The sequence below is a fragment of the Ovis canadensis genome, chromosome 2 (assembly GCF_042477335.2).
Source record: "Ovis canadensis isolate MfBH-ARS-UI-01 breed Bighorn chromosome 2, ARS-UI_OviCan_v2, whole genome shotgun sequence".
Taxonomy (NCBI): domain Eukaryota; kingdom Metazoa; phylum Chordata; class Mammalia; order Artiodactyla; family Bovidae; genus Ovis; species Ovis canadensis.
The window spans coordinates 247,617,527-247,634,228 of record NC_091246.1 but is presented as its reverse complement, the minus strand read 5'-3'; the positions used below and the strand labels follow the sequence as shown (position 1 = coordinate 247,634,228).

Sequence of the window (16,702 nt, the reverse complement as noted above, 5' to 3'; positions counted from 1 at the left end):
TGAGCCGCAAAGGAAAAACTCATGTAACGCTGCACAGCGCCAGGTTTCCCCTCGTTCCGTAGTCAAGGGCAGATGCTGCACACAGCGTTCACCCCTAACTCCTTCATGACAGAGACTCGGAGGCTAGCCAAGCCCTCGCGAAAGGTGGAGGAGAGACAGCGAATCAAAGGGAGACCTCTGAAAAGTCAACATCAGGGGTAACCTCAGATTATTGGATTTTGTAGGACGGCACTGGCCTGGGTTCTTAAATAAGAAGAAGCTAGCTAGGGGCACTGGGCGTCAGGGCGCCTGGTTCTGAAGAGGCTTGGGTTTGGTTTCTTCTCTGCACTCCCAAGCCCAGTTTATTTTCCTTCGGAGGTTCACAGTGGCCTGCCGACGGTCTACCCACTCAGTTATATCTCTGTGTTCTTGCTTCAGTGGCGGCAATGAAAAGTAACGCGGAAGCCTCAGTTGGTGTGCTTTAGAAATGTAGCAGTTACCAGGCAGGGGGGCTGAGGGCAAAGCTGAGGGGGGGGACACTGGGCCAGGTGGGACCTCATTGCGCTCACCGGCCAGGGTTCCTTCTGGTTGTCTTTGGTTCTTGCTATTGTTGTTACTGATCTTGTCTTGAATGAATCAGAAAGGAGTTCTGGAAAGAGTAGCCAGTGAATGACCAACGCATCTTCCTGTCTGCGTGCCGCAGGCCCCTCGCTGGCCCCTAGCTTTCTCGTTTGTAAAGAGAGTTTTTAGGGCGGCTTCCACCAAGTCCACTGATCACAGGCGCTGCCTCCTAGGATCACCACAGAAGGTGTGCGGAACCAGGGGAGGAAAGCTTGTGGGAAGGGGAGTGGAAGGGAGGCGCCTTTTGGAGGAGCTGGATTTTCCATCATAAGTTCTTCCCCCAAACTCTCCAGCAGAAGAGTGCATCTCCTTTCACTCTGGACAAACACATAGAAAATCGACCAGTTTCACTTTTTTCTTGGCTGGCAGAATTCTCCTGCACCTCCCTCCTCCTCCTAGACAGACTGGCTACCCCTGGCATCACCCAGGCGCCCCCTGGTCCCTGGGTCCTTTGAGTGTCTCACGCAGTTCACTCCTCCGCTTTCACGGGGCAGATCCTCCAGGAAAAGGTGCATGGGGCAGGCTGGATTTTTTGTGTGAAGCTGCTTGTACCCCTAAATGTTGTTCTCCTACCCTTCCACTCAATATTTAGTTTGGCTTCTGTCCACTTCTAGGCTGCAGATAATTTTCCCTTAGAATTTTGGAGAGTTAGCTCAGAGCTTCAGGACTGCTGCTGTCAAATCCACGGACGTTCCGGTTTCATCTGAGTGTTGATCCTTTTCTGGATATTTGGCCTTGCTATTTTCTATAACTGATGGATGTGTGGGACACTCTCTTTACACCCTGCGTTCTGGGAGGCAATGCTGATGAGCCCCATTGTGCATCTTTTTTATTTACTTTCCTGGTGGGTCCACAGTCTTCTCATTCATGTCATTCATTTCTGGGACATTTCCAGGTATTCTTTGATAATTGCGTCCCCTTGATTTTTGTTCCACTTAATCACTTCTGAAATTCTTATCATTAGAATGTTGGACCTCTGGGAGGAATTTGTTTTTGCCTCTTTTCTCTCTCAGTCTTTTTTGGTTCCACTTTATGAGACATGTTCTCAACTGTCTTCGAACGCTTCTCTTGAACTTTTACATTTTGGGTGTCATATTTTAAATTCCTAGCACTTTTTCTTGTTCTTAGAATATTCTTTTCTTATAGCATTCTGTTCTTGTTTTATAGATGTAGTATCTCATCTTTCTGAGGATGCTGACGTTTTCTTATGCCCGTTGCATTGTCTCTGTTTGCTATACTTTTTATGTTATTTTATTGGCAGGGAAGACCAAAGGAAGGGAGGAATTTGAGCTGCAAATTCCTCTTTCCAGCCCCATTTCATACCCTGGCTTTTGGTAGTATCCACAGAATCTTTCTGGGGTTTATTCTCTGCTTCCAGCTTTTGTTCGTTTCCCCAGTCTGCAGGTTTGAGCCTCAGTCTTTGCCAGGCTGCTAAGTCACACTCAGCCTTCAGCTTTCCCAGCTTTCAAACCTGGACTGGACTCTCTCCAATGTGGCTGTCATCTCTCCTTTCCCTTTGACCTCGTGGAGTCATATGTCTGAATTCCTTTACTGCCATTTGTGGGGTGTGGGGTGAGTTTCAAGAGGAAGCAAAGATAATTATATTCCATCTGCTCTGTTTTTTTTTAGTTTTTAATTTTAATTAAAAGACGCTTACTCCTTGGAAGGAAAATTATGACCAACCTAGAGAGCATATTAAAAAGCAGAGACATTACTTTGCCAACAAAGGTCAATCTAGTCAAGGCTATGGTTTTTCTAGTGGTCATGTATGGACGTGAAAGTTGGACCATAAAGAAAGCTGAGTGCCGAAGAATTGATGCTTTTGAACTGTGGTGTTGGAGAAGACTCTTGAGAGTCCCTTGGACTGCAAGGAGATCCAACCAGTCTATCCTAAAGGAGATCAGTCCTGGGTGTTCATTGGAGGGACTGTTGTTGAACCTGAAACTCCAATACTTTGGCTACCTCATGCGAAGAGCTGACTCATTTGAAAAGGCCCTAATGCTGGGAAAGGTTGAGGGCAGGAGGAGAAGTGGACGACAGAGGACGAGATGGTTGGATGGCATGACTGACACAATGGACATGGGTTTGGGTGGACTCTGGGAGTTGGTGATGGACAGGGAGGCCTGGTGTGCTGTAGTTCATGGGGTCACAAAGAGTCAGACACCACTGAGCGACTGAACTGAACTGAATTGATGGGACCAAACTGGGCAAATAAATCCCACCAATGGGATCGAATCCTGGCAGGCACGGGCTAGAGCAGGGTGGTCCTTCAGGACAGGGTGAGCTGCAGATGTATTTGTAGTTAGGTTGGAAGTAGGTGCTGAGATGTGAACTTAGCTTGTGCGGCAGGGACAGAATCAGGTCTGCCCAGTTGCCTCTTGAGCCTGCTTCCCATGCCCCTGCCCTGCCTGCCCAGTGTGTCTAGAACCCCTTCTCTGCTCCTCTCACAGCAGCTCTCCTGTACTCAGCATACCTCGTACCTGCTACTCCCTGGGCGTGTCTGATCAACCTCTGCATCTCCTGCAGCACCTGGCCTGTGGGATGTGTCAATTCAGGCAGGACGGGGCCGAGGAAACAGGTGTGAATTGAAGTCCAACAGATATGGGTCTGAATCCTATCTGTGAGGCTAAGTAGTGGCCCCCTCAAAGATATCTGCATCCTGATCCCCAGGTGGCCAAAAAACAAAAAAAAAGAGGAGCATGGTCCTGCCAATGTTTTGATTTTAGCCCAGTGAGACTGATTTTAGGCTTTGGACCTCTAAACAATAAGAAAATAAGTTTGTGTTATTTTTAAAATTTTATGTACTTCCGGCTGTTCTGGGTCTTTGTTGCTTTGCAAGGACTTTCTCTAACTGTGGCGACCAGAAGCTGCTCTTTGTTGCCGTGCGCAGGCTTCTCACTGCAGTTGCTTCTCTTGTTTTGGAGCACAGGCTCTAGGCGCTCAGACTCTCTAGTTGTAGTTCCTCGGCATGGGGAATCTTCCCGGACTGGGGATCGAACCTGTGTCCCCAGCATTGGCAGGTGGGTTCCTATCCACTGCTCCACCAGGAAAGTCCAAATTTGTGTTATAAGTTGTAACTTTGTTACAGCAGCCGTAGGAAAGTAAAGCATCCTAGCTCCGCTATATACTAACACTGAGACCTTGGATGGGTCACTTAACCTTTCTGAACCTCAGGGCTTTTTTATCTGGAAAATAGTGATAATGTAGGTGAGAAAGAGAGTGAAGTCGCTCAGTTGTGTCCGACTCTTTGCGACCCAATGGACTGTAGCCCACCAGGCTCCTCCATCCATGGAATTTTCTAGGCAAGAGTACTGGAGTGGGTTGCCATTTCCTTCTCCAAGGGATCTTCCCGACCCAGGGATCGAACCTGGGTCTCCCTCATGGCAGGCAGACGTTTTTATTGTCTGAGCCACCAGGGAATCCTAATATAGCTAATAGGTGAGAAGATAAATACAAGTATTTAGCGTGGTAACTGACACACGGTAGTCACTTGCTAAATGACAGCTGCTGTGTTTGTGGCCACCATCGTCATCACCCTCACCCTTGATGTTACTGGTGGTCTACCCACAGATGTCAGTATAGATTGGACATCCTGTTTGTCTAGACCTTTTTGAATAGAAAGGATAGGAAGCTGTTATGAGACAGGCCTATAGCTCTCCTTCAGTAGTTCTCAACCAGGGGCGATTTTGCCTCCCAGAAGACACTGGAAAACGTCGGGAGACATTTTTGGTTGTCATAGGTGGAGGATGCTACTGGCATCTGGTTGTAAAGGCCAGTCCTACAATGCACAAGATGCCTCCAACAAAGAATGCTGTGGCCCAAGGGTATACAGTGCCAAGGTTGAGAAACCCTGCCATTCTCTGAGGTTCTGTGGCACCTCCTGGCCTCAAAATATCAACACGTAGCGTGTCGCTGTTCGCACCGTTAGCGACGCCAGTTGTCTCGCTGTATCTCACTTACACGCACTGTTCACTGAACCCTTGGTAGACAAGGTGAAAGCGGGGAAGCTGGAAGAAAACTCAAGGAGCTGTAGGAATTGCTGATGGGTTTATCCTCTCCTGGCTGGCACAGCGGCCATAGCAGCAGACATGCTACAGTCTCTCCTCCCCCGGCATCAAGTATCTCGTGATGCGCATGCGCAGTGCTTTAGTGCTCTCGGCTGTTCAGTTCAGTTCAGTTTAGTCGCTCAGTCGTGTCCGACTCTGCAACCCAGTGAGTGGCAGCACGCCAGGCCTCGCCAACTCCCAGAGTTCACTCAGACTCGCGTCCATCGAGTCAGTGATGCCATCCAGCCATCTCAGCCTCTGTCGTCCCCTTCTCCTCCTGCCCCCAATCCCTCTCAGCATCAGGGTCTTTTCCAATGAGTCAACTCTTCACATGAGGTGGCCAAAGTACTGGAGTTTCAGCTTCAGCAACATTCCCTCTAAAGAAATCCCAGGGCTGATCTCCTTTAGAATGGACTGGTTGGATCTCCTTGCAGTCCAAGGGACTCTCAAGAGTCTTCTCCAACACCACAGTTCAAAAGCATCAATTCTTTGGTGCTCAGCTTTCTTCACAGTCCAACTCTCACATCCATACATGACCACAGGAAAAACCATAGCCTTGACTAGACGGACGTTTGTTGGCAAAGCAATGTCTCTGCTTTTGAATATACTGTCTAGGTTGGTCATAACTTTCCTTGGTGAGAGAGCCTGAACATGCCATCTTGGCTAATTTGCTCTCTCCCCACACATAGTAAAAATACTGAGCAGAGTCCTGCCCTGGCAGGGCCACTGACCCTCTGAGTAGCCCCAGGAAAATCACTTACCTCCTGGAAGACTAGGCAGCCACCCCAGTTTGGAAGTAGATCTGAATTTGAGATTCAGCATTTCTGCTCATTTGCTCTAAGACTTTAGGCAAGTCACTTAACCTCTCTGAGCCTCCATTCCTTTTCAGGAGAGTGGAGATAAAAGACCCACCTTGTCACATTGATTAAGTGAGAAAACACGTGACTGCATAGCGCCTGACACTTCATTAGCATCCCCTTAAATGTTAGTTTCCTTTCCTTCATGATCAGAATGTTGGAGTCGAATTATTTTCCTCTGACATATTCCACATGCCATCAACTCTTTACCCTTGTGCCTTTTTTCCCTTGGGGACAGTGGGATACCTGAAGATTTATATAGAAGCTCAGCTATATTTGAGGACCCTTGGAAGCTGGCCCTTGGCTTGAGCCCAAAGACTGAGGGGTAAATGGAAGGCACAGGTCACATTCTGGCTCTTGGTCAGTCTCAACCAGGACGCCCACTGGTCTCCTCCTCCCACTGACTCCTGGCACACCCTATGCCTCCCATTTGGCACCAGGCATAAGTCTGCCTTGTGACCACTTTCGTCTGGGATTTCTATCTGCAATTTTGTACATGAAACTTAGACGTGCAGGTCTTGGGTAGGAAGCTCCCAAAGATGCTTGAGGCATCTTTCTATACAATGTGGGCCACAAAAATCAGAAACACAGAATGTTCACGCCTGAAATTGACAGGTAGGTAAATAAAACTTACTAGATGTGGTAGACCTAGAACCCAGACTTCCAGATCCGCAGGCCACTGCCTTTTCCAAAGGACTTCAATATGATGTTAATCAGCCACCTCTCTATGATCAAGGCTGGACCAGGCATGAAGGGGATGACCCCCACTAACTACTGATAGAAGGAAATTTCCTTAAAAGAAATAGTCTCATCCTCTTCGCCTGAGCTGTAGAGACATGATCCCCATGGCCCCTCTTTGAATCGTCTCAGAGCTGTGTACATGGTGGGTGCTTGTTGAATGAATGATGGAAAGTGGACGGAACAGGTAGGAGAATGAATGTGAGCACAGTGGGTGGGTGGGTGGGTGGATGAGTGGATGGGAGGATGGAAGAGTAGATGGATAAATGGAACAAGAAATGGGCTTCCTAATTTCTGAGAACCAACAGCAAGGAACATATTCAGTATGTAATTGTGGGTTGAGGGGGGGACTAAGTTCAAGGTAGCATTATGCCAGCTCAGCCCCCACCTTTGGGAGCTCTGACACACAAGGGGACAGAGCCAAGTACAGGCGGAACATTTAGAGTAGGGGGAGATGACATGGAACCCAGCAGGAATGGAGGGCGGAGGAGAGAGCCAGTCTGGATTCAGGCAGACTGGGATCACCATGTACTCAGCAAAGCATTTGGAGGTTCCTAAGGGGCCAATATGCAATCTGCTGCCAAGTCAAATCCCTCTGTAGAGTTCTTGTTTTATTCCAGTCTCAACTACCTTCCAGGAAGGATTCCTGCCTTCCCTCCTGAATTGTACACACCATCTTCCCTCATCCAATATCCCCCGAGTCGATAGCTACAAAGAAAGATGAGCTTTAGGAAGACACAGGTTCTTGAGATCAGCTATGAATGGCTGGTCCATACCCTAGAACCACAGGTTGGAAAGGCCATTAGAGATCATCTCCAAACTAGGCCATTTTGCAGGTGGGAAAATCAAGGTCTAGGGAAGACGATGACTTTCCAAAGTGTTACGGCAAGCGAGTAATAAAAGGAAACCCATGTCTCCTGATTCTCACCCCGGGTTAAGAATTCTAGAATGCTTTTTCCCTGCACACCCAGCAGCTCCCAGGCCCTACCAGTCCCATTAGGACTTTTGCCTGCTTGGGGTTGGTTTCACTCTTTCCTCTGTCTCTACCCTCAGTGGAGATTGAGGAGAAGGTCAGTGTTCTGGATGTTCTGCTGAGTCTCTCCTCAGATCCCTTCCTTGGGATATCAGCCTTCACAGTCTGGCTCCCTGACTTCTTTGTTCATACTTGAGCTGGACCAAACACAGCAAATACTACATCAGATGGAGAACTGGGGGCTCCAAGAAGAGCAGGGGGAGCACAGGCTGGGAGACAGGAGGGAAAAGAGAAGAGGAACTCAGATGAGCATTCACCGACCACCCACCATCCAGCAGGCACTGTTCATTCTTGTTCCATTGCTCATTATCTAACTCTTTGCAGCCCCATGGACTGCAGCACACCAGGCTTCCCTGTCCTTCACTATCTCCTGGAGTTTGCTTAAAGTCATGTCCATGGAGTCAGTGATGCCATCCAACCAACTTATCCTCTGTCACCCCCTTCTCCTCCTGCAGGCACTGTGCTGGGCAGGTATAACATCTCATTTATTCTCAGGACCCCACAAGATAGGGAATGTTTTATAAATGAGACTGTTTTTCCTGTTTTACAAATGAGAATGCTGAGGCCTAGAAAAGTGGCTTGGCTTGTAGAGCTGGTCTGCAGGGATCCCAAGATTAAAACCCAGGACTCCCTGACCCCAAAGCCCCTGCCAGGTCCGGAGCTCCCAGACCACGTGCTTTGTCACAGTAACATCAAGAGTTCTCAAAGCACCACCAGGAGCTGGAGTTTCTATCCTAAGGACCCAATCAATGAGGTCAAGGCTAACAGAAATCAGCGCAAAGTCCTGCACAGAAGTTCAAAAAGACAGCTGCGCAAGAGTGTCCTGGAGGTCTGGTTACTAGACCACAGCTCATCATAGGATCACCAAGTGTAATACAGCTGCCATTGCCTTTTAGTTCCAAAGGACTCTGAGTGTAGAAAGTCCTAGGCTTTGACTGACCATAAACAAGCATGAGATAAATCAAGAAAAGGTTTTGGGGTGGTGTCTCAACAGGGTGTGTGGAGCAGTGGGCTGTGGCTGCCTGAAAAGCTAATGAGCTATTGGTTTGCATTAATCCAGTGTAATATCAATAGTTTTGTGCCCAGTCCCTGTGCTAAATGTATCACATGTTTTATCTCATCTAATTCTCACATGACCCCATGGAGTCTATAATTCTTGTTTTACAGATCAGAAAACTAAGACGTGAAGAAAGTTGACCAAGGTCACGCAGCTAGTAAATAACTGAATTCAAGCTCAGATCTGATCATTGTCAAGAAAAATGACAGTCCAGGTCCCCTTTGGAGTCAAGCATCCACTTTGGGGTATTTTATTTAAGGAAGATACTGGCACGTAGAGAAATGAGGAACCTATTCATGAGGGATACTAAAGACTGTTTGAAGAGGCTGAGAATATTTATCCTGGAGAATAAAGTCATCAGAGGACATATAGTTGCTGTTTTCAAGGGCAGAAAGCATCTCTATTTAGAAACAGGTTGGATTCATGGGATATTTGTACATTCTCAGTCATGTCTAACACTTGGCAACCCCGTGGACTGTAAGCCACCAGGCTCCTCTGTCCATGGAATTTTCCAGGCAACAATACTGGAGCAGGTAACCATTTCCTATGCCAGGGGATCTATCAAACCCAGGGGCTGAACCCCCGTCACCTGCGTTGGCAGATGAACGAGTCTTTGCCACTGAGCCGCCTGGGAAGCCCCTCTGGACATGTACCAACCATTTGCTGGTTAAGTTCAAAGGGGCATATTACAGCCAACTGCTGTTGCCACCTACTGGTGGAAGGTAAAAATGACATGCTGATTTCAGCTACCATCACGGTTGCATTCATAGAACCCTAACTTTCTGTACGTAGAAGGGCTTTTAAACATAACCATTGTCGTGTGTAAAAGGTAATAGGTTACCTCTGTCGGAAGAGAATTAGGACCAATGGGTTAAAATCACAAGGGAAGAGATTTTGGTTCCAAAACGAAAGGTACTTTTCTGACAATTAAACCATCCCACTAACCTAAGGGACAGCTTGGGAGCAGTTAGGTTTTTGTCTGTGGAAGAAACCAAGTCAATCTGAATCTCCCATCTCTCAGATGAATGAGAGAAATCAGTCCCAGTGTCTTGGCGGGTCTCAGCACTCATGGCTTCCCTATTCTGAGTTACAGTTGGCCATTTGGGTAGGGGTCTGCCAGGCTTGATAGCCTCTGGGTTTTCTTATGCAGGGAGGAACATCTAGACTAGGCCAGACAGAAGGAGGATACCATGGAGGCAGAGCAGAAGGGAGGGGGATATTCTGGACAGGTGGGGTCTGGCAACAGTGATCCTCGAGTTATGACCTTATGGACTTCCCTGGTGGCTCAGATGGTAAAGCATCCGCCTAAAATGTGGGAGACCCGGCTTCAGTCCCTGGGTTGGGAAGATCTCCTGGAGAAGGAAATAGCAACCCACTCCAATATTCTTGCCTGGAAAATCCCACGGATGGAAGAGCCTGGTGGGCTACAGTCCATGGGGTCACAAAGAGTCGGACACGACTGAGCGACTTCACTCACTATGACCTTATACTTGACCAAGGAACAGAAAAGGATGGTTCAGTGAGTAAATGGTCATGACTCTCCATCTCTTCCCAAACTGACCTCCCACATGGGGCCATGTGTTAACAACCGAAGGAAACAACATCTCCTTGTAGATTCTGTAAATGTGATTAAGGCTCTGCTGGAGACAAAGGTTCAGAGTATAGGCAAGGTCAGAGACCAGTCTGGGTCAGGGTTAGGTCAAGAGCTCTGCCCTCTCTCTCTTCCACAGCCTGTGAGAGTCTTCTCATTAAAGCCCTACATTGATTTGGATCCCAGATGCTGGCCATTGCACCTTATTCATTCTCTGGGGATCAGTCTAGTAAGAGTTTATGGAGAAGGGGCGAGGAAATTAGACAAACCCTAGCTTGCATCGTAGCATAGCTACATATTAGCCTTGTGAAATTAGATTGCTATCTTATCTGATCTGAGCCTCAGTTTCCCCATCTGTAGAATGGGCACAGTGACTATATTCTCCTAATCAGACAGATATGAGGATTCAATGAGACCTCTCACATAAATCACTGAGTACAGTGCCTGGGCCACATGGTATATTATTATTATTAAATTAACCTCTGTCCATAAAGATCAGCCTCACCTCCCTGTACACTCCCCCATTTTCTGTGGCCATGGGCCCTGGTCATGGACATATTTGATACTGACATCTCCCTGCTGGACCTCACTTGGTTAACAAGAATCACAGGGGCCCCACACATGAAAACACCCACACCCTTGGCTATCAACGCTCCACCACCCTCCCTCCCACCTTCTCTGATGTGGTAGGAACAGAGATGTAATTGAGAGCCCTTGGCCCTTAGATGAGGCAAGATATGCTCTGGGATTACTCATTTTTCTCTCAGAAAGAGGAGCAGCCGGGCCCATCTGAAAGGGAGTCCCTCCTGGAACCCGGCACCCAGGAGGTCACCCTGAAGGACCTGCGGAGGAGCCTGCGCCCTGGTGGCCCTGGGCGGCTCTGTTACTGGTCAGTACGTGTCTGTGTGCATGCGTGCGGGTTCCTGCAGTGACTGGTCTGGAGCCCCTGCCCCCACCCCGGGTGTGTGCCAGGGTCGGGTGGTGCGGAGGGAAGGATACAGGCTTTGAAGTTTGCGGTGCTGGGTTCATTTGCCCAGCCTGCAGCATTCAGGCCATATGGAAAGTCTCAGGGTCCTCATTTGAAACAAGGGGAAAGGAAGACCTAGTTTACATGGCATTCGCTAATTAAATCAGAGGATGGATAAAAAAATATCTGGCACAAGGTCTTCACACATGGTGGACACTCAGATGATGGCTTCGGTCAATTCTGTGCTTGTTGGTTTAACGGGGAATGAGTTCATGACAGGGTTTAGTTTATCTAGTGCATGCCATCTCTCTCTCCTTAGGTGACCTTTGGTCAACAGCCGCGTATTTGCCTCTTTTTCCTATTTTTGAAAGGAGTTGTGGGTAATTCCCTAGTGGTCTAGTGGTTAGGACTCGGTGCTTTCACTGTCATGGGCCTGGGTTCAATCCCCGATTGGGGAACTTAGATCCTGCAACCCACAAGGTGCAGCCAAAGGGAATTGTGAGAAAGCATTACTGGTGAGTGTTCTCAGCTTGATATTGGTGGAGACAGAAGCAGAGAGTTTAGGCAAATGCATATTAGAAGTCTTTATGTGCCAAGATAGGGCGTGTGTGTTGCGGGAGGGAGCAGTTCAGCTACCTCTCCCTGGGAGTAGGGGTTGGGGGTGGAAGGTTGGGGGAGACTTTAATTCCATGTTCTCTTATTGGTCCATACTTGTTTTTATAGAAAGAATTTTTTTTTTCCTGTTTTGAGCCCCTGTCTCTAATTAGTTCGGACTTCCCTGGTGGCTCAGATGGTAAAAGCATCTGCCTACAGTGTGGGAGACCTGGGTTCGATCCCTAGGTCAGGAAGATCCCCTGGAGAAGGAAATGGCACCCCACTCCCGTGCTCTTGCCTGGAAAATCCCATGGACGGAGGAGCCTGGTAGGCTACAGACCATGTGGTTGCAAAGAATCGGACACGACTGAACGACTTCACTTTCACTTTCTCTAATTAGTTCAGCCAATATCCACTAATACCCGCTGAAATCCTAAGGGATACCCTTTATTGAGCACTTAAAAGCACTTTCCATACTTAACCTTGAACCCTCAGTTCCCTTGGGAAAAGCTGCCTCCTTTTACAAAGAGCAAACCCAGCTAGGAGAAGTTCAACCACTCACCCAGGTCCTACCACCCACAAAGGTGAGGAGAGCCAGACTCTTTTTATCTGAAGGAGACAGAAAGATGTGGGAAAAAAGCCAAAAGCAGTTTCTAACTCAAGGGCCTGACAATGAACGCGGAAAGTTGGCTGCCAGGCACAGGCCGTTGCGGTGCAGCTTTGCCAAGTGCTGCTGTGGGAGAGCAGAGGGCAAGAGGGGTTGGTTCCGTCTGGCGGGAAGTCTTCCTGGAGGTGACTGGGCTGAATCTGGAAGGTTCCTTTTGGAAGGGGAGTGGGCAGCGGAGCATGGCTGGCAACCCAGGCCTGTCTAAGGTGGTCGGGAGACAGGAAGTTCAGCCAGGCCAGAAGGTTGGCCAGTGTGGGGGTGTCGGACAGTGCTGCAGAGGGCTCCTTCAGGGAGCCTGAGTCATCCAAGTCCTGAGGATCTGGGTCAGGGGAGGAAGGGACAGACAAAGTGGGGCTTGGGTCTGTGACTGAGGCAGGACTTCAAGGCTTAAAGGAGGGGCGGAGACGGTGAAGGCAGAGCCCATCCTGTGGATCAGCAGGCCCGGCCACACGGGGTCATTATGCAGTTGACAATGGGAGGGCTGGCTAGGAACAGGTCGTCGCCTCCAGAGCCACCAGCCTGGCTGCAGGTGACCCCAATGGAAGGGGTGCTGGCCCCTGTTTCCATCACGAGCTGGCACAGGTAGGGGACCTGGGGGGAGCCACAGCCTGGGGCCGCAGCTCAGAGACAGCAAAGACCAGGAGTGACGTGGGAGGACGGAGTGGCCCATTGTCCCAACAATTTGACAGAGGTTGGTGTGGGGAGCCAAGAGGCTGAAAAGGAGGTTGGAAACAGCCAGTGAAGGGCTTTCACTGCCAGACATTCAGGTGTGGGTACAGGGGAGATGACTTGTTTTTTGAGCCTGGGAATGCCATGATCAAACCTAGGGTCTCTCTCACCAGAATGTGAGCTTCTGGAGGCAAGGAGTTGGCCTTTGGGCCAAGTTCCACATCTCCCTAGCTGGGGGACTGTGGTCGAGTCACTCAGCCACACCGAGCCTCAGTTAGCTTCCCAGCAGCAAAATGCAATGATTGAGAGCATTAAATGAGTTGACAGATGTCACATATGAGGGCACCTATGGCAGCCTTGTGCAAAGAAGACGCCTTCTTTGCTTGGAGAGTTTTGCGCAACTTCAGTTGCCTCTCGCCCCACCCCCAGCCCAAACCACACCCATCTTTCAAGACCCATTCAGATTAATCTTCTTGAAGTCACTCTTCACAAGCCAATAGCTCATCTCACTGACTGCTTAATAATCATATAGCATAGCTAGTTTTTTTAGCTGCTTCCCCACACCCCCATCTTATATTGTAAAGATTTTGAAACCAGGAACAGCATTTCAGGCACTGTCGTAGGGTGGTCAAAGTCTCACTAGCACGGGCAATAGGTGCCCTGGGTTCAGTTCTCCTGGGTAACTTGGGGCTCCATGTGGTACTGGGGAGCTTCAGTTTCATCAGTAAAATGGCAACAATAACCTTCCTCACACATTTTCTAGAAGATCAATTTAGATACTCGGTGTGAAACATAGTCAGGAGGAGTTGAATAAATATTGTTGAATGAATTGAAACTGCTTTGAAAAATGGAATCTTTAAAAATGTCAAACCTTATTTTTAACTCCCCATTGTTCATTGTTCAGTTGCCAAGTTGTGTCCAACTGTTTGCAGCCGCATGGACTGCAGAACACCAGCCTTCCCTGTCCTCCACTATTTCCCAGAGTTTGCTCATGTTCAGATCCATTAAATCGGTGTTGCTATCCAACCATATCATCCTCTGCCAGCTTCTCTTTTTGTCTTCAATCTTTCCCAGCATCAGGGTCTTTTCCAATGAATTGGAACTCCCATGCTGCTGCTGCTGTTGCTAAGTCGCGTCAGTCGTGTCCGACTCTGTGTGACCCCATAGACAGCAGCCCACCAGGCTCCTCTGTCCCTGGGATTCTCCAGGCAAGAGCCCTGGAGTGGGTTGCTATTTCCTTCTCCAGTGCATGAAAATGAAAAGTGAAAATGAAGTCGTTCAGCCATGTCTGACTCTTAGCGACCCCATGGACTGCGGCCTACCAGATTCCTCTGTCCATGGGATTTTCCAGGCAAGAGTACTGGAGTGGGTTGCCATTGCCTTCTCCGTGGACCCCCCATAGTATATAGTAAAAGGCCTGATGTTTACTTGCTGCCAGGAGAAACTTGCCACCAAAGGTCTGTCTAGTCAAGGCTATGGTTTTTCCAGTAGTCATGTATGGATGTGAGAGCTGGACTATAAAGAAAGCTGAGCGCCGAAGAATTGATGCTTTTGAACTGTGGTGTTGGAGAAGACTCTTGAGAGTCTCTTGGACTGCAAGGAGATCCAACCAGTCCATCCTAAAGGAAATCAGTCCTGAATATTCATTGGAAGGACTGATGCTGAAGCTGAAACTCCAATACTTTGGCCACCTGATGCGAAGAGCTGACTCATTTGAAAAGACCCTTATGCTGGGAAATATTGAAGGTGGGAGGAAAAGGGGATGACAGAGGATGAGATGGTTGGATGGCATCACCAACTCAATGGGCATGAGTTTGAGTAAACTCCGGGAGTTGGTGATGGACAGGGAGGCCTGGCGTGCTGCAGTCCATAGGGTCGCAAAGAGTCGAACGCAACTGAGCAACTGAGCTGAACTGACTGAAGAGAAACTACATGCTTAAATATTTCCTCCAGTCACCCAGATGAAGACCAAAAGAGGCATCACACAGGGATTATAAAATAACTGGTTTTAACCAAAATTTCATCTTCCCTTTCAGCACATCGAGATGACCACAGCCACCCCTTTGGGGGGTAACACCATCTTCTCACTGAACATGACCACCAGAGGAGAAGACTTTCTGTACAAGAGTAAGGTCAACTGGGCTTGGCGGCCAGGGGATCGAAGGCGGGACAGGGTCTGTCTTCAGCTCCTGGTGTCAAGGTCAAGAGCGTGGCCTCTGCAGACAAAGTGCTTGGGTCTCAATAATGCCGTTTGCCAACTGCATGAACCTGAGCACATGACTTCACTGCTCTCGGCTTGTTTCATCATCTGTGTTGCTGTGGTTGTTTACTTGCTAACTCGTGTCTGACTCTTTTGTGACCCTGTGGACCATAGCCTGCCAGGCTTCTCTGTCCATGGGATTTCCTAGTCAAGAATACTGTAGTGGATTGCCCTTTCCTTCCCCAGGGAATCTTTCTGACCCAAGGATCAAACCCAAGTCTCCTGCATTGGCAGGCAGATTGTTTACCCCTGAGCCACCAGGGAAGCCCACCTAAGTACCTAATGAGTATTATTATTACTACTATTACTTTTATTTTCATTATGGAGTTTGGGGGCTTAGAGGGCAGTGGGAATTTGAATCTCTTGTAAGATAGCCCTGCATGGGACTTTCCTGGTGGTCCAGTGCTTAAAAATCCACCTTCCAATGCAGGTAATGGGGTCCAGTCCCTGGTCAGAGAACTAAGATTCCACATGCCATGGGGCAACCTAAGCTCATATGCCACAACTAAGACGTAATGCAGCCAAATTTTTTTTAAAAAATGTTTTTAAAGGCCCTTACAAGTCACCTTAAAATGACTTTTAAAAGGCCTTTTAAAAGGTCCTTACGAGTCACCTTAAAATGCAACTACTTTCATATTTTCTTTGGAAAGCAAAAACATCCTGTCAATTTACAAAGAAGTCAATGGATGTAGGTGGGAAGAGCTAGTCCTGGAGAGACCTTTGCCAGGAACAAGAGGCCCCCAGAAGGAGAAAAGTGAGGACTACTTTTCAGAAAACCAACTGATTGTATTAGGTGGAATTTGGGTCCACTTTGTATGTGTGTGTGTGCTAAGTCATTTCTCTCATGTCTGACTCTTTGCCACCCTGTGGACTGTATTCTGCCAGGCTCCTCTGTCCATGGGATTCTCCAGGCAAGAATGTTGGAGTGGGTCGCCATGCCCTCCTCCAGGGGGTCTTCCCGGCCCAGGGATTGAACCCACATCTCTTTCATCTCCTGCATTGGTAGGCAGAGTCTTTACCACTATCGCCACCTGGGAAGCCCCTCTCTTTGGTTCATACCTCTGAGGATGGAACAGGCCTCCCAGCACACATGGGGCAGTGATGAGTGATGAGCAGTGATAATCGGCTCCAGACTGTGGTACTGGCAAGGAGCTGGATTCGTGGCAGGGTGTGTCTCTTACATGGAGACCCAGAGAGAGTCACTCTTGGGACGGGGTCTCATGTGTTAGCCTGCTCTTTGCTGGGTGCAGAGACCTACAGAGGCCTGCTGAGGAATGTCTCAAAACAGTTCTAAAGGGAAATGCAAAGCAGATAGAATTACTGTTAGCAAGGTGGGAATAATACTGTTTCATGGTTCTCAACTGGGCAATTTTGCCCCCTAAATAGAATTGCCAGAATGAACAAATAAAAGTACAAGTTACCAATTAAATTTGAATATAAGATAAACAATTAATAGATTTTTAGAATAATGGATATATGGTGTAATATTTCAGATGCATTTTGAAATTTGTCATTATTTATCAGATATTCTAATATACATGGGTATCCTATATTATATCTGACAACTCTACCACCAGGGATATTTGGCAATGCCTGAAGACATATTTGGTTATTCTAACTGGG

At 48.2% G+C, this 16,702-nt stretch overlaps 1 protein-coding gene across 4 annotated transcripts in view; it reads left to right on the top strand.

Annotated features, from left to right (window-relative positions):
• The window catches only part of NCMAP (non-compact myelin associated protein), a 51,752-nt gene that overhangs the window by 24,533 nt on the left and 10,517 nt on the right, over positions 1-16,702 (top strand). For 2 of the 4 annotated variants that reach the window (XM_069575022.1, XM_069575026.1), the window contains exon 2: positions 14,856-14,946. In XM_069575022.1, the coding sequence (XP_069431123.1) occupies positions 14,865-14,946 (82 nt within the window). In that variant the 5' untranslated portion in view covers positions 14,856-14,864. Of the gene's footprint in view, positions 1-10,628; positions 10,812-11,260; positions 11,405-14,855; positions 14,947-16,702 lie in introns of those variants that run through there. The other 2 variants (XM_069575025.1, XM_069575024.1) reach the window with 2 other exon arrangements.